Source organism: Notamacropus eugenii, chromosome 5 (assembly GCF_028372415.1).
Source record: "Notamacropus eugenii isolate mMacEug1 chromosome 5, mMacEug1.pri_v2, whole genome shotgun sequence".
NCBI classification, from domain to species: Eukaryota; Metazoa; Chordata; class Mammalia; order Diprotodontia; family Macropodidae; genus Notamacropus; species Notamacropus eugenii.
Genome location: NC_092876.1, coordinates 26458504 through 26477482, shown reverse-complemented (window position 1 = coordinate 26477482; position 18979 = coordinate 26458504). Strand labels below are relative to the sequence as shown.

Sequence of the window (18979 nt, the reverse complement as noted above, 5' to 3'; positions counted from 1 at the left end):
CCTTGGGAAATGGATGCTATTATTATCCCCATTTTACAGATGAGGAAACTGAGGCAAAAACAAGTTTAATGACTTGCCCAAGGTAACACAGTTAAGGTGCACCTCAGGCTGGATTTGTACACAGGCCTTCTTGACTCCAGGCCCAACATTCTATCTACTATGTCACTTCACTGTCCCAGCTATGAGAAATGAGAAAAGATATCATTTTCAAAATATATGAGAAATGGATTAAAATGTATAAGAATAAGTCATTCTCCCAATGGATAAATGGCCAAAGAATATGACCAGACAATTTTTAAAGAATAAATAAATTTTTAAATAAATAAATTTTAAAGAAAGAATAAATATTGTCACTATCCATATGAAAAAAAATGCTCCACATCACTGATGATTACAGAAATGCATATTAAAACAGCTCTACAGTTCACTTACACCCCTGATTGCCAAAGCTGACCCAAAAAGAGAAAATGACAAATGCTGGAGGGGCTGTAGGAGAAACAGACACATCAGTGCATTGTTGGTAGAGACCTGAATTGGTCCAGTCATCTGGAAAAGGAGCTTGGAACTCGGATCCCAAAGTTACTAAATTGTGTATATCCTTTAACACAGTGGTACCACTACCGGCCTCCATCTAAAGAGATCAAAGGAAGAGAACAAGGACTCATACGTACAAAATATTTGTAGCAGTTTTTTTTGTGGTAGCAAAACTATGGGAAACTCAGGGAGTTCCACCAACTGGGGAATGACAGTACAATTTGTGGTAGATGAAGGTAGTGGAACAACACTGCTCCACAAGAAATGGTGAAAGTGATGGTGTCAGAAGAATCCTGGGAAGAATTGTGAACTGAAATGGACTGATGCAGTGTGAAGCCTGCAGAACATGGTGAATGAAGCAAAAATCACCTTGGAAAACCTTAAGGACTCCAATGAATGCACAACCTTCTGAGATTCCAGATAGTCCATGAGGAAACAAGCAACCCGTTTCTGAAAAGAAGGACTCAAAATGCAGAAAGATTCAGAAATTTTTCCAAGGATAGTGTGGAAATTTGTTTTGCTTGACTCTAAATATATGTTCAAAGGGTTGGGTTTTTTTTTTCATTTTGTCAAGAGAAGAAGAGATGGAGGAAAAATAAATATTTATTATTTGAAAATAATGCTTAAACTAAAAATAAGGATACCATGTTGGCATCAATGTGGTCAAAGGGAAGAGATCCTTTTCCATCTTTAAAGAGAATGGTCAAGGAAGGAATAGAGTAGGAAATATTCTGGAATATCAACTCAAAACTGTATTTGAATCTAACGTGATTATCCTCTTTCAATCTTGAGGATGGACATGTCTGAGGGAACAGGAAACCCTGCTAGTTTGCATATTTCTCTCTCAAAATGCTTGGATTTAGAATAATGTTAAATAAAATTGTTTCTGGAAGATTGGGGCCTAAAATTCAGAGTAAAGTATTAATATTTTTCTTCAGTAAGATTTTTTTATGTCACAATAGAAATCATGTAAATTTGAAGGTAAAAGGGATGATACAACCAGCATTTATAAATTATATTCTCCTTGTGTAGAATGTGCTTGACTCTGTAAGAGACACAAAGTGTGGATAAAAATCTCAATCTCTGCCCTGGAGTAGCTGAAATTAAATGGGGGGAATCAGATCCCAACACAAGTGGTACACGCAAAGCAGGACTAATGTCCTCCCAGAATTACAAAGGGTTATGTGGGGCCCAAGGGAGTGTGGCTAAAGAAGAAATGCAAAATACAAAGTTTCTGGGTAATTAATAATCAATTTGTTAATTAGGCAAGCTAATAAGAGATAAATGGATGATTAGTGGTCTATCTCAATAACCAAAGACAAAATAGATGGAGAGCCTGAAAGCTTTAAACAATCCTTGAAAGGGAGTTCTCTTGATAGCTAAAAATCAACCTCGAGTGGTGGACATTGAATGAGGAGGTGATCTGGAAGATTTCATCTCTTGCTGCTGAGGATGTAGCTTGATCATGAGACTGAGACATCTCCAGCAATGTGGACAAGGGAATCAGCTTCCATCCAGACTGCTCTGGCCAGTTTTCTCCTTCATGAGCTGAGTCACTTTGAACTTGAATGGAGGGGTACAAAGACGGGCTCCTTTCCCCAGGTAGAGAGTGCCAATGCCTGTGGGTATCAGGAAAGGCCCATGGAGGACATGGCACCTGAGCTGGGTCCAAGGAAGCCTGGGATTCCAGAAGGCACAGAGCTGAGGAAAAAGCCCATGCCCAACACTTGGGTGCATTCATGCAAAGGCAGTCAGGAGAGACAGGGAATATTGGGGAAGGGGGCCTGGTTGGGGACAGGGAAGAAGTTTAGCTGCATGGAAAGTGCTTGAGGAAAAGTGAGAGAAAACAACAGTAGAAAGGGAGACAGTTGCCAGATAGTGGAGAACTCCCAGAAAGGGCTGAGGGGTGTGTGGTTGATCCTAGAGACAACAAGGGGCCCTGGAGACATTTCAGTAGCAGAAGGGGCACTGTCAGATCTGTGGCATCTATGGGGAGGAAAGAGAGAGAGAGTGGAGGCAGGAAGAATGATTAGAAGGTAGTCCAGGAAAGACGTAATGAGACCCTGAATGGGAGAGAGGTGGGATGAGAACAGAGGAGAGTCTGGACAAGAAAGATATTGTTGAGATTAAGGTGACAAAATTCAAAACTGAGGGAATCCAAGAGAGGGAAGGGTCAAGGACAGCTCCAAGGTCATGCAGTTAGATGACTGGAAAGGTGGGAGTGCTTTCATAAAAAATGGGGAAGTTTGGAGGGGGAAAGGATGATGTCATTACTGATAGGGAGACCAGGGGTCTTATCCTCTTTGGTGTCCTAGACCCCTTAGCTAGTTGGTCTGAAGGAGCCTATGGACACCTTCTCAAGGTGATGTGTTTAAAAGCATTAAATAAAATACATAGAATTACAAAGGAAACCATTATATTGACATGGTTATCGAAATAAATTTTATGGACCCCCAAGTTAAGAACATCTACAAGAGGTTTTCTGAAGGAAAGGAATTTGATTTAGTCTTTAAAGATAAGTGAGAATTCAAATAGGGCATTAAGGAATTTTTTTCCAATCGTGTCAGACTCTTCTTGTCCCCAGGGATTTTCTTAGCAAAGCTACTCGAGTAGTTTACAATTTCTAGACATTTTATAAATGAGGGAACTGAGGCAAATAGGGTTAAGTGACTTGGCCAGGATCACACAGCTAGGAAGTATCTGAGGCCAGATTTGAACTCAGAAAGATGTATCTTACAGACTGCAGGCTCAGCACTCTATCCACTCTGCCACCTAGCTGCCCTTATTCCAGGCCTATGGAAAAGCACACATAAAAGCTTGGAGGCTGGAGGATCCAGTGGTGTTTCTAGTAGATTGTGTGTATTCATCCTTTCTTGCCAAAGAACACCATGCCATCAGAAAAATGATGACATGACTTGCAATTTACTTTGTTTTAAGTGAGGGAGGGCTGTGCAGGTCACCAGCCTCACTTCTCCTCCAGAGCCATCTGAATCCAGTGACCAGATATTCATCAGGATGACTGGAGATGACCCAGGATGAGGTAATTGCCCAAAGTCACACAACTAGTGAGTGTCAAGTGTCTGAGGTGATACTTGAACTCAGGTCCTCCTGACTCCTGTACTGGTGCTCTATCTACTGCACCACCTAGCTGCCCCTCTAGTAGATTATGGAGGATGTAGAGTCATGTATAGAGGGTCAGATAGATAGTAACGTACCTTGACTAGGGCTTAGAGTATATAGAGGAGAATAGGGGAAGATGAGGCTGATAAAATGAGCTGGTGCCTGACTGTGAGGAGCCTTGAATTCTGGTCTTGAACATGTGGGCTATTTTTGATGAGAAAGCATGGCAGGATAGCTACACCTACAGACATGGAGTTAAGAAAAGCTGGGATCAAAATTCTCCTAAAACACTGAGTATCTGGGTGACCCTGGATGAGTCAGTTAACTTCTCTTGGCCCCAATTTCCTCATCTGTAAAATGGGGGTAATAATACCCACTTCGGGATCACTGTGAGAATCCAATGAGATGTTCCATGTGGAGCCCTTTGCAAACCTTAGAGCCCTCTGTAAATATTGGCCATTATGATTCCTCCCAGGACAAGGGGGAGTCACTGGAGTTTTTAGCAGATGATCAGAGAAGACATTTTAGCACTGTGTGGTCATTTTAGTGATGAGGAAACTGAGGCCCAGAGAGATGAAACAATGTGCCTGAATGTATAATGTGGATAAATAACAGAGCCTGGACTCTAGCTCTGGACTCCAACATCCATGATCAATGCTCAGGACTAAGTCAGCCCTTCTTCTCTACTAAGATCCTGTGTGGAGCCAACTTTCCCAGTGAATGTGAAGGAGGATTCATTTCCAAACTTTATTTTTGTAGAGACTGATTGTGCAAAGGGAGCCAGGCCTTTGCACGCTGATGCCAAATCCCTCTCCCAAAAGGAATCCACACTCAGGAAAACTAAATGAGCATCTGGCATGTGTTCACTCACACAGCCACCAGAGGGAAGCACAGGGACACAAGAGATCAGAGATGTCCAGAATTGGAATGAAAGCAGCCAAGCCCTAACTGAATGACCTTCCCCACTATACTTGTCCAGGCTCTGCTTGAATACTTCCAGTGATGGGGAACTTGACACTTCATAAAACACTTCAATCCATACTGGACAGCTGATTGTTGGGAAGTTTGTGCTGAGCTAAAGTCATTAGAATTTCTTAGAGCTTTGCCCCTAGTTTTCCTCCTGGGGCCAAACAGAACCAGTCTGATTGCCTTCCCCCAGGACTGTCGTTCAGAAGTTTGCAGATAGTGACCATACCCCCTAGGCCCTAGTGTCTCCAGTTATTGCAATGGTTCCTTCTCAGGACACACAATTTCATCTCCCCTCCTATTCCTGTCACCTCCTCTGGATGATGCCTCACTCTTTCTTTAAATGTGAAGCCTGTGGGTGGACATAAAACTCTATTGGTGTATGAAGTAAATCCATGACCTCCCTCCCACTGGACTGTGAACAGCCCCTGCAGTAGCCCGAGGTCCTCCATGAAGTCATGGGGAGGTGGTCCAGGGACCTACATCATTACACCAGCAAAACAGAAGCCAAGAGGATATAACATATGGGAAAGACTGAGATTATGGCCCTAGGGACAGACTATACATTTCTTGTGTGAGGGCCACCCCAGCTAAATCACAGATGCTTAGCACAGGATACTCACAGACTGACAGCAATGCTCAGAAAGTCTGATAAGGAATAGGGAGAGGGTTGGAAATCTGCATCAGTGGATGGGTTTTCTAAACTAAGGAAATTATGAATCCATGAAGCACTGAAGCAAGATCAGATTAAATTATTTAAAACTTATGGAGGTGAATGTTGAAAAGTAAAAATAAATTAGTAAATTAGAAAAAAAAGATCAGATTAATTTTTTTGGCAGCCTCATTACAAAATGTTTGCTTATGCTAAGCTTGTAGTTAGATCAGTGACAAGCATTTCTAAGCAATGACTCTGTCCCAGGCATTGCCTTCAGGACCCCAATTTATGCCTGAATTGTTGCCTAACAGCCTCTCTGCCATCCTGAACTAATAGGGGCTGGGAAGGCTCTCCCAGGAGGGCATGTCCTTGGGGATCCAGACTCTCAGGTCCTGAGGGAGATGCTATCCAAAGAACAGCTCAAGGAACAAGTAGCTTTACTTCCAGGATCCTTCACATGAACCACCAGCTCCCTCAGCCAGAGAGCTGGACTGTTGGCTGGCACAGGTGGCTGAAAAGGGTCATTAGTGAGGATGGGTCTCAGCTCCTCCAGGCAATAAAGAACACAGGGTTCAGCTCCAGGGAATCCCAGGGATCCAGAGTTAGAGGAAACCTCAAACAATGGGCAGTGGGCTGCCCATTCCTACTTTTAGACTCTCTCCTGATTCAGCTCATAACAGCTCAATTGGATGAAATAAATCGAATTGTCTCTCTCTTCAACCTCTGAATTTTATGATGTTTGGGTGTTGAAGGGAAAGTGAGTTCTCAGAATCTCTCCCACCATGTCTGTCATCAATGACAGCAGACAGCAGAAGATACAGTCCCATCCAATAGTCAAGAACAAGTCATGGTCTAGGGGATAAGAAATTGGCTCCTGTTGGTTTCATTGGCCAAGAATAACCCAACTTTGTGGGGTTGGGTGTCCCTGGGGCTCAGTTCTGCTCTAGAAAAGTCTGATTGATTTGACTGAACAGCATTCCAGGACTGGGTCTAGAGCAGAAAGCAAGAATACCAGGCAGGCTTCAAACTGGGGGTGAAGATGAGAGCCAATATCTGCCCAGCTGTGGTCAGACACAAATCATATTTCCTGGATATCCCTGATCCCGCCCCCTACTAAAAAAAAAAAAAAAAAAATCTGTCTCTTCCTGTAGTTCTCCTTGGGTCCTCCAGGTGGCACTAGCAGGATGTAAAAGGCTCTTTCCTATTATCCTATTAAGCAGATCCCCCTGGGAGAGGGATGAAGGAGTTTGCTCTGTCCAACAACAGACCTCTCTGAGAAGCCTCTAAAGGCAGCAGACCCACAATGGATCTAAGGGTACTTGAGCCTCCCTAGAGAAAATGAAAAAGCCCTTGGAAAATGGACTTAAGCTTCCTGGAGAGATCAGGAAATACACAGAATTGAGGGTTAGACTCACAGAGCAGAGGGAAGAGGAAAGAGAGGGACTCACCACAACGTTACCCTTGAAGACCCTGCAATATATGGTTCCATACAACCGAGACCCAAAGGCCCTGTCCAACCAGGACACCTCTAGAAGCCCCCTATGTAGACGGAGCAGGGAGCTGTGTTCTCCCCCAGAGTTACAAGTTTCAAGACTTTCCTGGCTTATGCCTGAGGCAGAGGAAGATGGAATGCTGGAGGACTTGCATTTGCTTCCCACCTTTCCTATTTCCTCTCTCTGGGACCCTGGGCAGGTCACTCACTACCCCTTTGAGTCATTTTCTCCCACTGTCAAATTCCTAACCTTGTGATTTCATCTTCCCTTGGTGGAGGAGGGGATGTCATTGAATCTGGCCCCTTCACCCAGAATTCCTCCTCCTGTCATCCAAACCTCACTGATCACATCAGCTTAATGTACTGAAATTTGGATGCCTGGTTTCCACTTGTTCCCTCTGTGACCAGGATCTAGTCACTGGACCACTCTGAGTATCAGTTTACTCTTCTTCAACACAGGGAAATATTGGCTGACCTTGCAGACCCACAAGACTATTTGACAAGAGCTAGTCTTTAACTGCTTTCGAGAAATGTCTGTTTTACAGAGTGTTTCTTCCCCTATTGGGCCCAAGCTCCAGAAGGAGTTGGGGGCATAGGAAGTCTTCTCCTGTTTCTCCAGTATGGAGCTCAGTGACTGGGCTTAATTTTGAGGAAATCCTCTGAGCTGGTGTCTCCCTCCTCCTCCCCACTCTGGCTTTCTTCAAGTCCCAGCCAAAATTCCATCTTCCAGAACAAGTCTTTCCTGAGCCTCACCTCCCACCCCCAAGGCTAGTGCCTTCCCTCTGAGATGTTCTCCCATATGTCCTCAATTGATCTTACTTGTACAGACTCCTTTAGACTGGGAGAGCAGGGACTTTTGCCTTTCTTTGCATCCCCAGAGATGGGCACATGGCCAGGCACTTAGGCGAAGCCTACGGTGTGTTTATTGACTGAATAACCTAAGCAAAGGCCCCTTGAGTCCCCTCCCCCATTCTCCACACTCCACCTCAGCTCCATCCCTGGCTACCTTGGCTCCAGGTCCTGTGCCCTTCCAATTCCCTCCTCCCAAAGGTGACTGGCTGTCCTCCTTTACTGTGCCAAAGGCTTTATCCTCATGGTCTCATTTGATTCTCACAGCAAGCCTGGGAGACAGATGCAAGTATTATCATTCCCATTGCACAGTTGAGGAAACTGAGGCATGTAAAGTTTAAGTAATTTGCCCAGGGTCATAAAGCTACTTAGTATCTGAGGCTAGATTTGAACTCTCCTGTTCTTGGCTCCAGACCCAGCCCTTCTCTCATCAGAACCAGCCAGCAAGAGGAAGGGTTGGGAAGAGAGTATTGCTGGGAGTCAGGGAGGAGTGTGGGGAGAGGAAGATGTCCCCTATCTGCTCCTACTGTGGAGGAGGCAGCTCTGGTCTTCAGCAACCCCTATTCCCATCCCCCTGCCCTGATGGACCCTCCCAGAAGCCACAGTGAAATCCTTAAGAAAAGGCCAGGGCACTCTGGCCTGGCCTGAGAGGGGAGGAGACACTTAGCAGTCTGGGTCTTAAAGGCCCCCAATAGGGACTAAGCACATTCATTGCCCCTGCCCACCACTCTCTGTGCACATTCTCTACTTCAGGAGGGAAATAAGGGGTAAGGGTTAGGTGTCAGCACAACTGGACAGTAGGTAATGCTGAGTAACCCTTGTTCCCCTTGGGGACAGAACCACTTCTCCATGGATAGGGGGAGAGATCTGTGCAGGGGAGGGGCTCCCTGGGAGAGGCAGGAAGCCACAGGAGCTGGGAGGGGAAGAAAGAGAGGAAAGAGGAGGGAGGAGAAAGTCAGAGGCCAAGTCCCTGCCCTGTGGGGCCCATGTGATCCTGGCAGATAGAAGAGCTCCAGCCCTGAAGAGAGAGACCTCAGTCCTCTAGGGAAGGAGCAGACAGAGCAGACACCACTCTGGGCTGCATGCAGAGACAACTCCAGGATCTGCCTATAAGCTCTGTAAAGGAAGATACAGCTCAGGAGGGGAAGGCAGAGATTCCTGGAAAGGAGAGACATAGTCACACACAGTGGACAGCAGAGACCAATGGAGAGCCCCTCACAAGCTCCCCATAGTGGGGGCAGCCCCTGGAAGGGACTCCTGCTTACAGGTGAGACACCAGCTCTGCTGGGGCACAGGGGAGAGAGGAAGTTTGCTGGATTCTGACCCGGGTATAGACAAGTAAATCAACACAAGGACCAGGAGGAAGGAGACCAGTCCCGGGGGGTCTGTTCCAGAAACAGTCTCTGCACACTTGGCCAGGGGAGTCTTCCCTGAGCCAGGGGCAGAGGAGGATGTAACAACTCACTGCCATCAGTCCACATCCCTGACACTGAGGGCAGCATCCAGCTTCAGAGCTAGTAATCTGTGCAGAGGCTCAGGGAGGCTTTACAGTCAGAGGGGTGGGGATTCCCACTCTAATGTTTACTAGCTGTTTGACCATGGACAGGCCATTTACCCCTCGTAGTTTGTGTCTGCCTGGAACACCACCTTCCTCCCAGTGCTCCTTGGGAGCTACACTGTCAGCCTTAAAATGAACCCAGGGCTTAGTGGGAAAGGGCTTCCTGGGGTTTGGACCAGAGTATCTCGGTTCAAATGCTGTTTTACCATTTCCTATTGAATATCGGTCATATGTGGTGCTTTATCTGGGCCTCACTTTCCTTAATTGTAAATTGAGGGTGTTTAATTCAGGAATCTCTAAGGTCTTCTCCAGGTCTAAGATCTGATTTCTATCCTTAACTACAACACCTTATTGATTCATTTCTCCCTTTATTGTCTGGCTGACCATACCAGCTCATTCTTTCTGAATCAAGTCTATGGAGGGAGCCAACATTGGTTACAGAGCAAACTTTCAGGTCCTCTTCAGAGACTGGGACTGACAGATTGAGGCAGAGGCACATGAATCCCCTTCAAACACACCCCATTGTGCCCCCAGCAGACTCTGGGGCAGGCTTAGCAGCCCCCACCGCTATGTGACCTGGGCCCCTCAGGAGGGCAGGGGACCCGGTTGACCTCTACCTCCTTCCTCCCCTCTCAGCCTCCATCCTCAGCAGCTGGATCCAGCCAACATCTGCCCAAGGTGCTTCTGTCACTGTTGTGCCAAACCCACCCTATGGGACAGTGGGCAGCAGTGTCATCTTGGACATCCAGGGGATCTCGGAGCAACCTTCTAGCTACACTTGGCACAAAAGGACAGTAGGCAACCAGATTGCTTTCTACCGTGTTGCTGATGGACATCTGAGCACAGCAGATAATCGACTGAACATGTTCTCCAATGGCTCCCTGCTCATCTCCAACCTCCGCCTCAATGACACTGATAACTACCTTGTACAATATTATAACAGCACAAGTTTGCAGATAGAAAGAGCAGAAGGATATTTCGTCGTGTATGGTAAGTGCTGCCCTTCCCATGGGCCCACATCATCTATCCATTCCCTTCCCTCAGTCTGGGCTTAGAGCCCTCCCCTAATCTCCTTGCCCAGGGAGCAGAGAGAATGCAAAGTATGACCCACCCCCACATAAAGTAGACCAAAGAGATAAGAACCCCTCAAACCCAGACCAGCTTTCTTATGGGTCACAGGGAGCACAGGAGAGTTCAGAGGTCCCTGTCTTCTGAGGCCCTAGGCAATCAGTATTTGGAAAGGAACTTCCTTCTTCCTCCCAGCTTTCCAAGGCCATTATGTGAAGCTAGGAGAGGCTGCTGAGGCCTCAGGAGGGGGCACCTGGCCACTCCACTTGTGATGCAGGAAACCTGAAGTTCACCTGCCCCAAGATAGTTAAAAGTCCATGAGGCAGGGGGAGCTTTGCTGGGGGTGGGAATAGCCACTACACACCCTTTCCACCTGTGCCCAGCAGACCTAGAACCCAGACTCCCCACTCCCCAAGAGCCAGAAGTCTGACTGCCTGGCTGCCTAGGACCACCTGGATGCCTGTTCATCCTGAGGTTCCCAGAGCTGGGAGGGGACCCCAGAGGGAAGATACTTGTATCTCCTCCATGTTCTAGAGAAAAAGCCAAGACAGAGGGCCCAGGCTTCCCTGAAGGGGTAGGCTGGGACAGAGGGTCACAGCTCCTGCTGGGGTCTCAGCTGGAAGAGGAGAAGAGAAATTCAATGTGGGGAGCAAAGAGGCCATCTTGGGGGGCCAACTGGGATGACTTTTCCAACAAGGAGGGATTTCCAGGTGGGGAATGGTCAACAAGAGCTACCATTGATGTAGTGCCTGGAGGTGGGAAATATCCTCTATGTATCATATTTCATTGGATTCTCTCAAAGACCTTGCAATGTTGGTGCTGTGTGTACAAATGAGGAAAATGATCCTGAGAGAGACAGAGTGACTTGGCCAGAGTCACACAGCTAGTCTGTAGCTGGGGCAGGACTGATTTCAGGCCTTCCTGACCCCCTGTAGACCATTCCATCCATTGAATGATGTAGATGCCTCCTACCATGGAGGGTTACCTGAGGAGAGAGTGACCTCCCCAGCACTGGGAATCTTCAAGCAGAGATTAGATGACCATTTGCCAGGGATGTTTGAGTGAGGATCCCTCATCAGGCCTAGGTTGGACAAGATGACCTCTGAGGCTCAGAAGCAAAGACTCCCAGAGGCTTCCAGGAGATTTCTGGCTCTGAAATGCTATGGTCTCTGGGGGAGGGGTGACAGTCCAGCACATCCAGGACCTTGTTCCAGGGTGTGCCTTCTGGAAATGGTCCTAGGCATCTGTCTGTGGCAAGATGTATTCAATGGTTACAGGTGAGAGGCAGGAGCCACTGTTAGGGCAGAGCCCTCCTGGTTATCTCCAGAGGTCTTCCTTTCCCTCAGCAAGTGTTCAGAGGACATTGTGGGAGGAAGGATCTCAAAGTCATTATTCCATTGACTGACAAGCATTTATTAGGCACCTACTGCTTGCAACTATAGATATAGGGCATAAAAAAATAAGTCAAGGCGCACATGTTCTATTGAGGAAACATGGAAACATGGATGTGGAATAAACATGAGGGGAATCAGTCCTGGACTGATGATTTCCTGGGGGAGGCAACCCCTCTGCCAGGGCAGGCTGGCACCTTGTCTCCAATCCTGGTCTTAGAGAGTTCTCTTGGGCACTAAGGCAGGAATTGACTTCCCCCGTATTAAACAGGTGATATGTCTGAGGCAGAACTTGAACTTCCCCTTGGCCCCCAGGCAGGCCCTATAGTTAAATACAAGGTCATTAGGTAGGGAGGGCACTGGCAGATGATGGCATCAGGAAAGGTTTCCTGGAAAACATCCTGCCAGAGGAAGAGAGGGGGATGGGAAGAGGAGGGCATCCCAGGCTGGGGGGCATGGTTCCCTTCTAGCAGAGGGCACTATAACAGCTGGGACCTGAGAAGGAAGCTCAGCCCACTGGGCTCTCTGAGGAGCCTGGGAGAAAACAGGGCACCAAGAAGAACCAGGGATAGGAGCTGAGACAAGGAACTTGTGTGGAACCAAGACTTCAGAGTCTTCTCAAGCCTGAAGGCAGCAGAAGATTGCGCCCTGACCCAGATAGAAGGTTAGCTAGCTCTCCCAAAGCTTCCAGCTTCTTCTAGAGGTGTAGGGCCAAGGAAAAAAGTGGGCTCTAGACCCGGGATCAAGAGACCTGGATTCAAAGTCAGAATTTACTGTGTGTCCTCAGATGAGTCACCTGAGCTCTGTGACTCTCCATTACCTCATCTGTAAAATGGGGATACTGCTCCTCCTACTCAATCCTGACCAATCAGTGAATTGGGCAGCTAGGTGGCCAAGTGCTGGACCTGGGGTAAAGGGCTCTAGGATAATTTGAGGAAGGGTTGTCAACTGAGGCGGGGGACATGAGGAAAGGCTTCTTGGAGGAGATGGAAAGTGAGCTGAGGCTGGCAGAAAGACGGTTTCTACAGGGATCCTCCAGTATAAATATGGGGAGTGGGGAGTGATGGTAGGTGAATAAGGAAGAAAGGATCCCAAGACTCTAGTAAATTCTGTCAGGTATGGTTTGTGATAGAAGTCAAGTGTGCTGAACACTGAGATTTTAAAGAGGAGTGGTGCAAAATGCCATTGGGAAGAGGCTGTGTTGACCTGAGCCATCCAGGGTGGAGAAATAGAGAACACCTGGAGGGACTTGCTTTCCCTTCACGCACTCTCTGCAGTGATGCCCTGAGACCAGAAGGAATAATGTCGGACATTGGCTTCAGGTTTTGTTTCTGGACTGCTGTGTTGTCTTTGTCTGGGAGCATGAGGTCTCTGGGTTGCTGGGATTCCTTCCTTTCTCCTGCTGTTCATGGTTCTGAATAGATCTTCACCCTTGAGGAGTTGGCTCCTTCCTCTGGCCTTCTCCCTTCTCATTGGCCATCCCTTCCAATGCTTCCTGGGTATCTTGTTGGCCACACTCACTGCTTTGGTTCAATGGGACAGGGAGTGTCCATGATGAGTGAGCTCCCTGGGGAATATCAGACCAACAGCACTGACCCTCCTCTGATCTAACATGGAGCTGCTTTGAGCTGGTCAGAACTGGCCCTTTGGTCAAGGAGAGGTGCTAGAGCTGGAAGGAGCCTCGGGGACTGGCTAGGTCAACGCTGAATTACTAGGGACTCTGTGCTTTCTTCCTGGAATAATTCTGGGACTGTTTTTTAAGAAAAATACAATTTCATTTCGTCATATGCAAGACATATGGCTGTGTGGTATAAAAAACAATGTTTTCAGATATTGGAATACCTGCGATCAGATACTGATGACTCCCATAGCAATGGACTGTTCTCTGAAGGTCTGAGCTTGAGTAATTTTCTAGAGGGGAAAGAGGACTGAGCCTGGAGTCAGAGGGCCTGGGTTCAAATTCAGACCTGCTGCTTGCTGGCTATTTGGTCACAGACAAGGCACAATGAGGGGTTTGGTTTTCTCCTCTAACAATAAGAGTGTAAATTCAGATCAGGATTCCTGGATTTCAGAGGATCTATAAACATAAATGGGAAAACTCACAACTTTCTTTTCACTAACTTTTGGTTTTTTTTATATTCCTCTGTATTTCATTCTGTGAGTTGAGAACCATGACTCTGAGACAGACCCATAGGCTTCCTCAGACAGACTACCCAAGGGACCCATGAGATAAAGAAGGTGGAGAACCAGCAGTTCTGATGATCTCTCAGGTCCCTGCCAGCTCAGAATCTGTTGCCCTATACCCCTATGAATCATGTTCCAAGGCTTGAAGGTTGCAGAGAATGAGACACATCTCATAGGCAGACAGTCATCCAGTTTGTTCACAGGATTTAACATGGGTGTAAGAGTGGGATGAGATAAGGCTGCAGAGGAAGGATGGCTCAAGGGAGTACAGAGGCCTGAACAGCAGGTAAAGAAGTTTAACCTTGAGATAGCAGGTAATAGTGAGCCCCAAGATGTCCTTGAGGAGAGGAGTGACATGATCAGATCTATGTACAATTTCCATTGTTTTCACAGTGGTGTGATGGATGCATTAGAGGGGCACAAAGAAAGAAAGAGAAACTAGTCATGCAGAGATGATGGAATCCTCTATTTAGCCCTGGAAAAGGATCTCAGATATACTTTAATGTAACCCTCTCCTTTTACAAACAAAGAGACTGAGTCCTGGAGAGAGGAAGAGACTTGGCCAAGGTCACATAGAGGAAGGATTTGAATCCAGGACCCTCTGACCCAGAATCCAGTACTCTTTCTCCTTTGCCCTGTAGTGTGTCATGGGCTCTGTCTTGTCTCCAAGTGGCCTGTGTCCTACTTCTCTCTCTCTCCATGATCCATCCCCCTTAGCTCCTGTCACATCAGTAGAGACCATGACCTCAAAGCCTCTCTCTACTCCATCTCCCTCCAGCCAAGTCCACCTATTGGGAGCATCCTTGTTAAAAAAGGTGACAGCTTACCTCTATGCAACACCTTATGTCTTACAAAAAGCTTTATATAGATGGTCTCATTTGATCCTTCCAACAACCGAGAGGTGAGCTCTATTATCCCCATTTTACAGATGAGGAGCCTAAGGCACAGATGGGTTAAATGACTTGCCAGTAAGTCATATCCCTGAGTCATTTCAACTCAGGATTTGAACTCAGGTCTTTCTTAAGTCTAACACTCTGCACTATGCCATGTCAGGTATAAGATCCATCAGGGCTGCCAAGACACCCTCGAAAAAGGCTACCATGACCTTCTTTCCCAGGAGTATGCTCACTGCCCTGCATGTCCTCATGACACATCAGAAATGGCTAGCTGGCCTCAGCCTTGTCAGCTCCTTGGCCAATCCCACTCAGCCTTACAACATAACAAGGCTCTCCCAGTATCGTTGCAAGAGATGAGACACACTCTCCTTCACCTTAAACCTCTGAACAGGGGTCAAGGGAGGGAGTGGGAACTCTGCCAAAAAGAGGGAGAAAGAAGGTCAGAAAAGTGCAAATATTCCTAACTTTTTCCTCTTTGGAAATCAATCATTAAACAGTTGGGGAAGGATGACCCAAGGAGGGAGTCTGGTGAGTCTGCTGAATTTGCCCCAGGGCTTATTCTGAGACACTCACCTTTCTCAGTGGTCAGGCTGACCTGCCTACTACAAGAGAAGTCAGGGACAAGGAAAGGCCAGTATCTGGGCCCTCCTTGGGCCATGAAGGCTCTACTTCCTGGTGTAACAAAAGGACATCCAAGCCTGAGGAGACCTTGAAGAAAATCACCTTCAACGTTCTCATGTGGTAGGAGAAGAAACTCCTGAGGAAAGGGAGGGTCCAGAGCAGAGAATCCAAGGATATTCTGTAAATGGGGATTAACTTCCCCTAAGGGCAAGACACAGTCCTAGGCACAGGGGGTGCTATTATGCCTTAGAAACCCCTGGATTAATATCAGGTCTCTTGATTTCCAGCCCAGGACTCCATTCTACCTGTGGCTGTTAGCTGATCTATTCCCAATCTCCCCCTTTCCTTTGGAGTTAAGGTGATGCCTCTAGCTTGTCCTCTGACCTTCATCAATATCTCATCAAGGTGTAGAGGTGACCCTGGCTCCTTGAGATCCAGGCCAAGAGAGCATAAACTCTCCCAGGTCCTGCCAAGCTAGAAAGGCCTCAAGTACAGCCAAGGTAATGGCCATGGGAGCCTGTCATCTCTGGACCAGACTCTCATACTGGAAACATTCAGCTCCAGGGACTTGGGATTGAGGTGAATGTGGTTGTCAGCCACAGCAACTCAAGATGTTGCAGCCCTCCTAAGGCCTGAAAAAGCCATGACCTGCATCACAGAAAGCAGTCCATGCCAATGAGATCACAGGTTCTTGGCCTCATCTTCCAAGACCTCCCTCTTTGCCAAGGTCATAGGGAGGTACTTCCAAACCAGATGTTTGGTTGGAAGGGTAAGAAAAGGAACCAAACAGTGATCTTTTGTCTATTTTCTGCACAGGACTACTATCCACACCTACCATCAACAGCACCAACATGGCCCCAGTGGAGAACAAGGACACTGTCTCCTTGACATGCCAGTCTGACAGTCAAGATGTCACAGACCTGGTTTGGTTCATAAACCAAAGCTCCCCAGTTGGTGATAGGATAGTGCTGTCCCCAAATAACAAGACACTCACTATAATCAGTGTCACAAGGGAAGACCAAGGACCCTATGAGAGTGAAATCTGGAACCCAATTAGTAGAAACAGGAGTGAACCATTCACTCTGAATATTACTTGTGAGTAAATTCTCTTTCTATGTAGTGCATGCTCATAGTCTGGTGGTGTGTTCCCAGAGGTCAGACTCATTCAGTCACTTGCCTGAGTGCTGAAGATCAGATCTCTGAAGTTCCTATCTCTCTTGAGTTTAGGGAGCCCACATTGGCCATGATGCTTTCCCATCTATGATGGAGCTGGGCCAGCCATGGTTTTGAGCTAAGGAAGGCCTTAAGACCTTCCAAGTTAAGAGAATCTCTGGTTGAAACCTGAAAAGTGGAGGATGAGCTGTGAATGTCCAGCTCCAAGGAGGGTCAAGGAGACACAGTGATCCCTTGTGATGGGTTATAGAACAGGAAATTCCCCTTCTCTCTGTGTATATCTCAATATGGACTTTTTCTCTTTGCTCCAGATGGACCTAATCCCCCCATAATTGTCCCCATAGACCCAAATTACCCTGTAGGGGCAACTCTTGAGTTGTCCTGCTCTGCTGATTCTAACCCACTTGCCCAGTACACTTGGCTTTTCAATGGAGTTGAGAGGACATCCACACCCCAGCTCTCTATTCCTGATGTGTCTCTGAATCACACAGGAACCTGTACCTGTATTGCATCTAATTCAGTCACTGGCCTGTCTAGCAGCAAAGATATCAATATCACAATCTCTGGTGAGTAGATGGACCTGTCCTCAGCTTTGCGTTGGTCTCTCCCCTTCCATGGCATGAAAGAAACAAAGGTTAGTGGCATTCTGCCCCCTGGGCCCACTGGCACTGCGTGTTGTGGTGGAAGGAGCTCTGAGCTCAGAATCATGAAACTTGGGCTGGAGACCTGACTCTGTCATCTACCTGTGCACCCAGGTGTCCCTTCTCCATTCTGAGCCTCAATTTCTTCCTCTGGAAGGCTGGATAGTCCTTCACTGCCCATAGCACAAGAGTCAGTGGTAGAGAAAGTTCTTTTTACATTTTAGGTACAAAAAGCAGGTGAGCTGTTGTTTTCGTTCTCCTCCTCATTCTCATTTTCATTCTGTTCTGTCCTGTCAGAGACACACCTTTCATTCTCCCCAAACTTCTAGGGCCATAGCTTCAACGACTGTACCTGGACCCTGTGGTCTTTCCTTCAGTTTGTCTCACTTGGTGCTATGGGCCTCCATGGGGCTTGGTTGGAATGTAAGCTCTGATCATATAATGGGGTTGGCTCTGATCCCCTTTGGAAGGGAAATTCAGAAGATGGGAAGGGGATTTTCAACTTTGTCTCCTTTCACACACAGATTCACCTTTGTATTCATGTGTTCCTTCTTTGTAACATGCAGTATCGCGCAGAGACATACGCGATATGAAACTGGGCTTTTGTCCAGATACCTGTAGCTAGATCTGGCATCTCACCACAGCCTCACTTCCTGGTCTGATAGCTCACCTGCCATTCCACATGTGCTCTGTGAACAATGGCTTCTGAGTAGATATTATGTCTCACTCACATGTACAGATGACAGACATTCTGCATCCCGATTCACACTGGTGTATAGCAGGACTCTAGAGAGATCATCTTCAGCCTCAGTTTCCTTTTCTTTCTTAGCCCTATTAAGACCTCTGGCAAAATTCGTGGAGTTTTGTTGTTACAAATCCACAGCTTCCTGCCCGTATATGTGTTGTGTTGAAAGGAGTTAAGTCTGAGGTAGGTGGAATGGAGAGCAGGAGAAAGAGTAGAATGGTGAGCTGGGGATTTGACCCTGGAAAATTCAGGCTGCAGCAGGATGTGCCTTCAAGGTGGGATGTCTCTTCTTGGCCTAAAGCTGAACAGAAAGATCCCTAAGGCCCACATAAGACTTATTTCTTAAATGTATTATTGTCTTTGCATTATTATATTTTTATTTGTCTTGGTAAATATTTTCCATTTACATTTCAGTCTGGTTCACCCTGCACTTGAGAGTATTTTATACATTTGGCTTAAATTACTTAATTTAAAATTTTCAATTAACCCAAATCCATTTTCTCTCCCTTCTTCTTCTTGCCCCCCCCCCACTAAAGAAAAAGGAAATTCTTGTGACAGATATGGACAATCAAGCAAAACTAATTCCCATGTTGGCTATACCCAAAAATCTCTCCACTAGTGTATACCCTGAGTCTGTCATCTCTGTGGTAGGAAGTGAGGAGCTTATTTCATTGTGTGTCTTTGTGACTCCTGGTTGGTCACTGCATCGATTGGAGTCTTCAGTCTTTCAAAGTACTTTGTCTTTATAGTGCTGTAGCTATTGTAAAAATTCTTCTCTTGGTTCTTCTCACTTAATTCTGAATCAGTTCATACAAATCTTCAGAGGTTTCTGTTCTTGGCCTTGTCTTGGTAGATGTTCTTATCTCTGACTTGGGTCAATGAGACAATGTATGTAAAGAGCTATGTAAGTGGTGACTCTTATTCTAATAATTATACAGACTGAAAGCATAATTTCGAAATTTAAGAGGAAAAAGTCAAGAGGAAGGTGACTATATGCATGAACCAATTAGAATCCAGACGCATTTCAGCAAGCTGGTCTGGTGAATGAAATGTGACCAGATGAAAATTATTGGGCATCAATGTCAG

At 46.6% G+C, this 18979-nt stretch overlaps 1 protein-coding gene across 1 annotated transcript in view; it reads left to right on the top strand.

Moving 5' to 3' along the window:
- The first annotated feature begins 8604 nt into the window (after positions 1-8604).
- LOC140503736 (cell adhesion molecule CEACAM2-like) overlaps positions 8605-18979 on the top strand; it is a 31903-nt gene continuing 21528 nt past the window's right edge. Inside the window, exons 1-2 of the mRNA XM_072607969.1 lie at positions 8605-8883; positions 9811-10164. Coding sequence (XP_072464070.1) covers positions 8820-8883; positions 9811-10164 — 418 coding nt within the window. The 5' untranslated portion in view covers positions 8605-8819. The remainder of the gene's footprint in view (positions 8884-9810; positions 10165-18979) is intronic.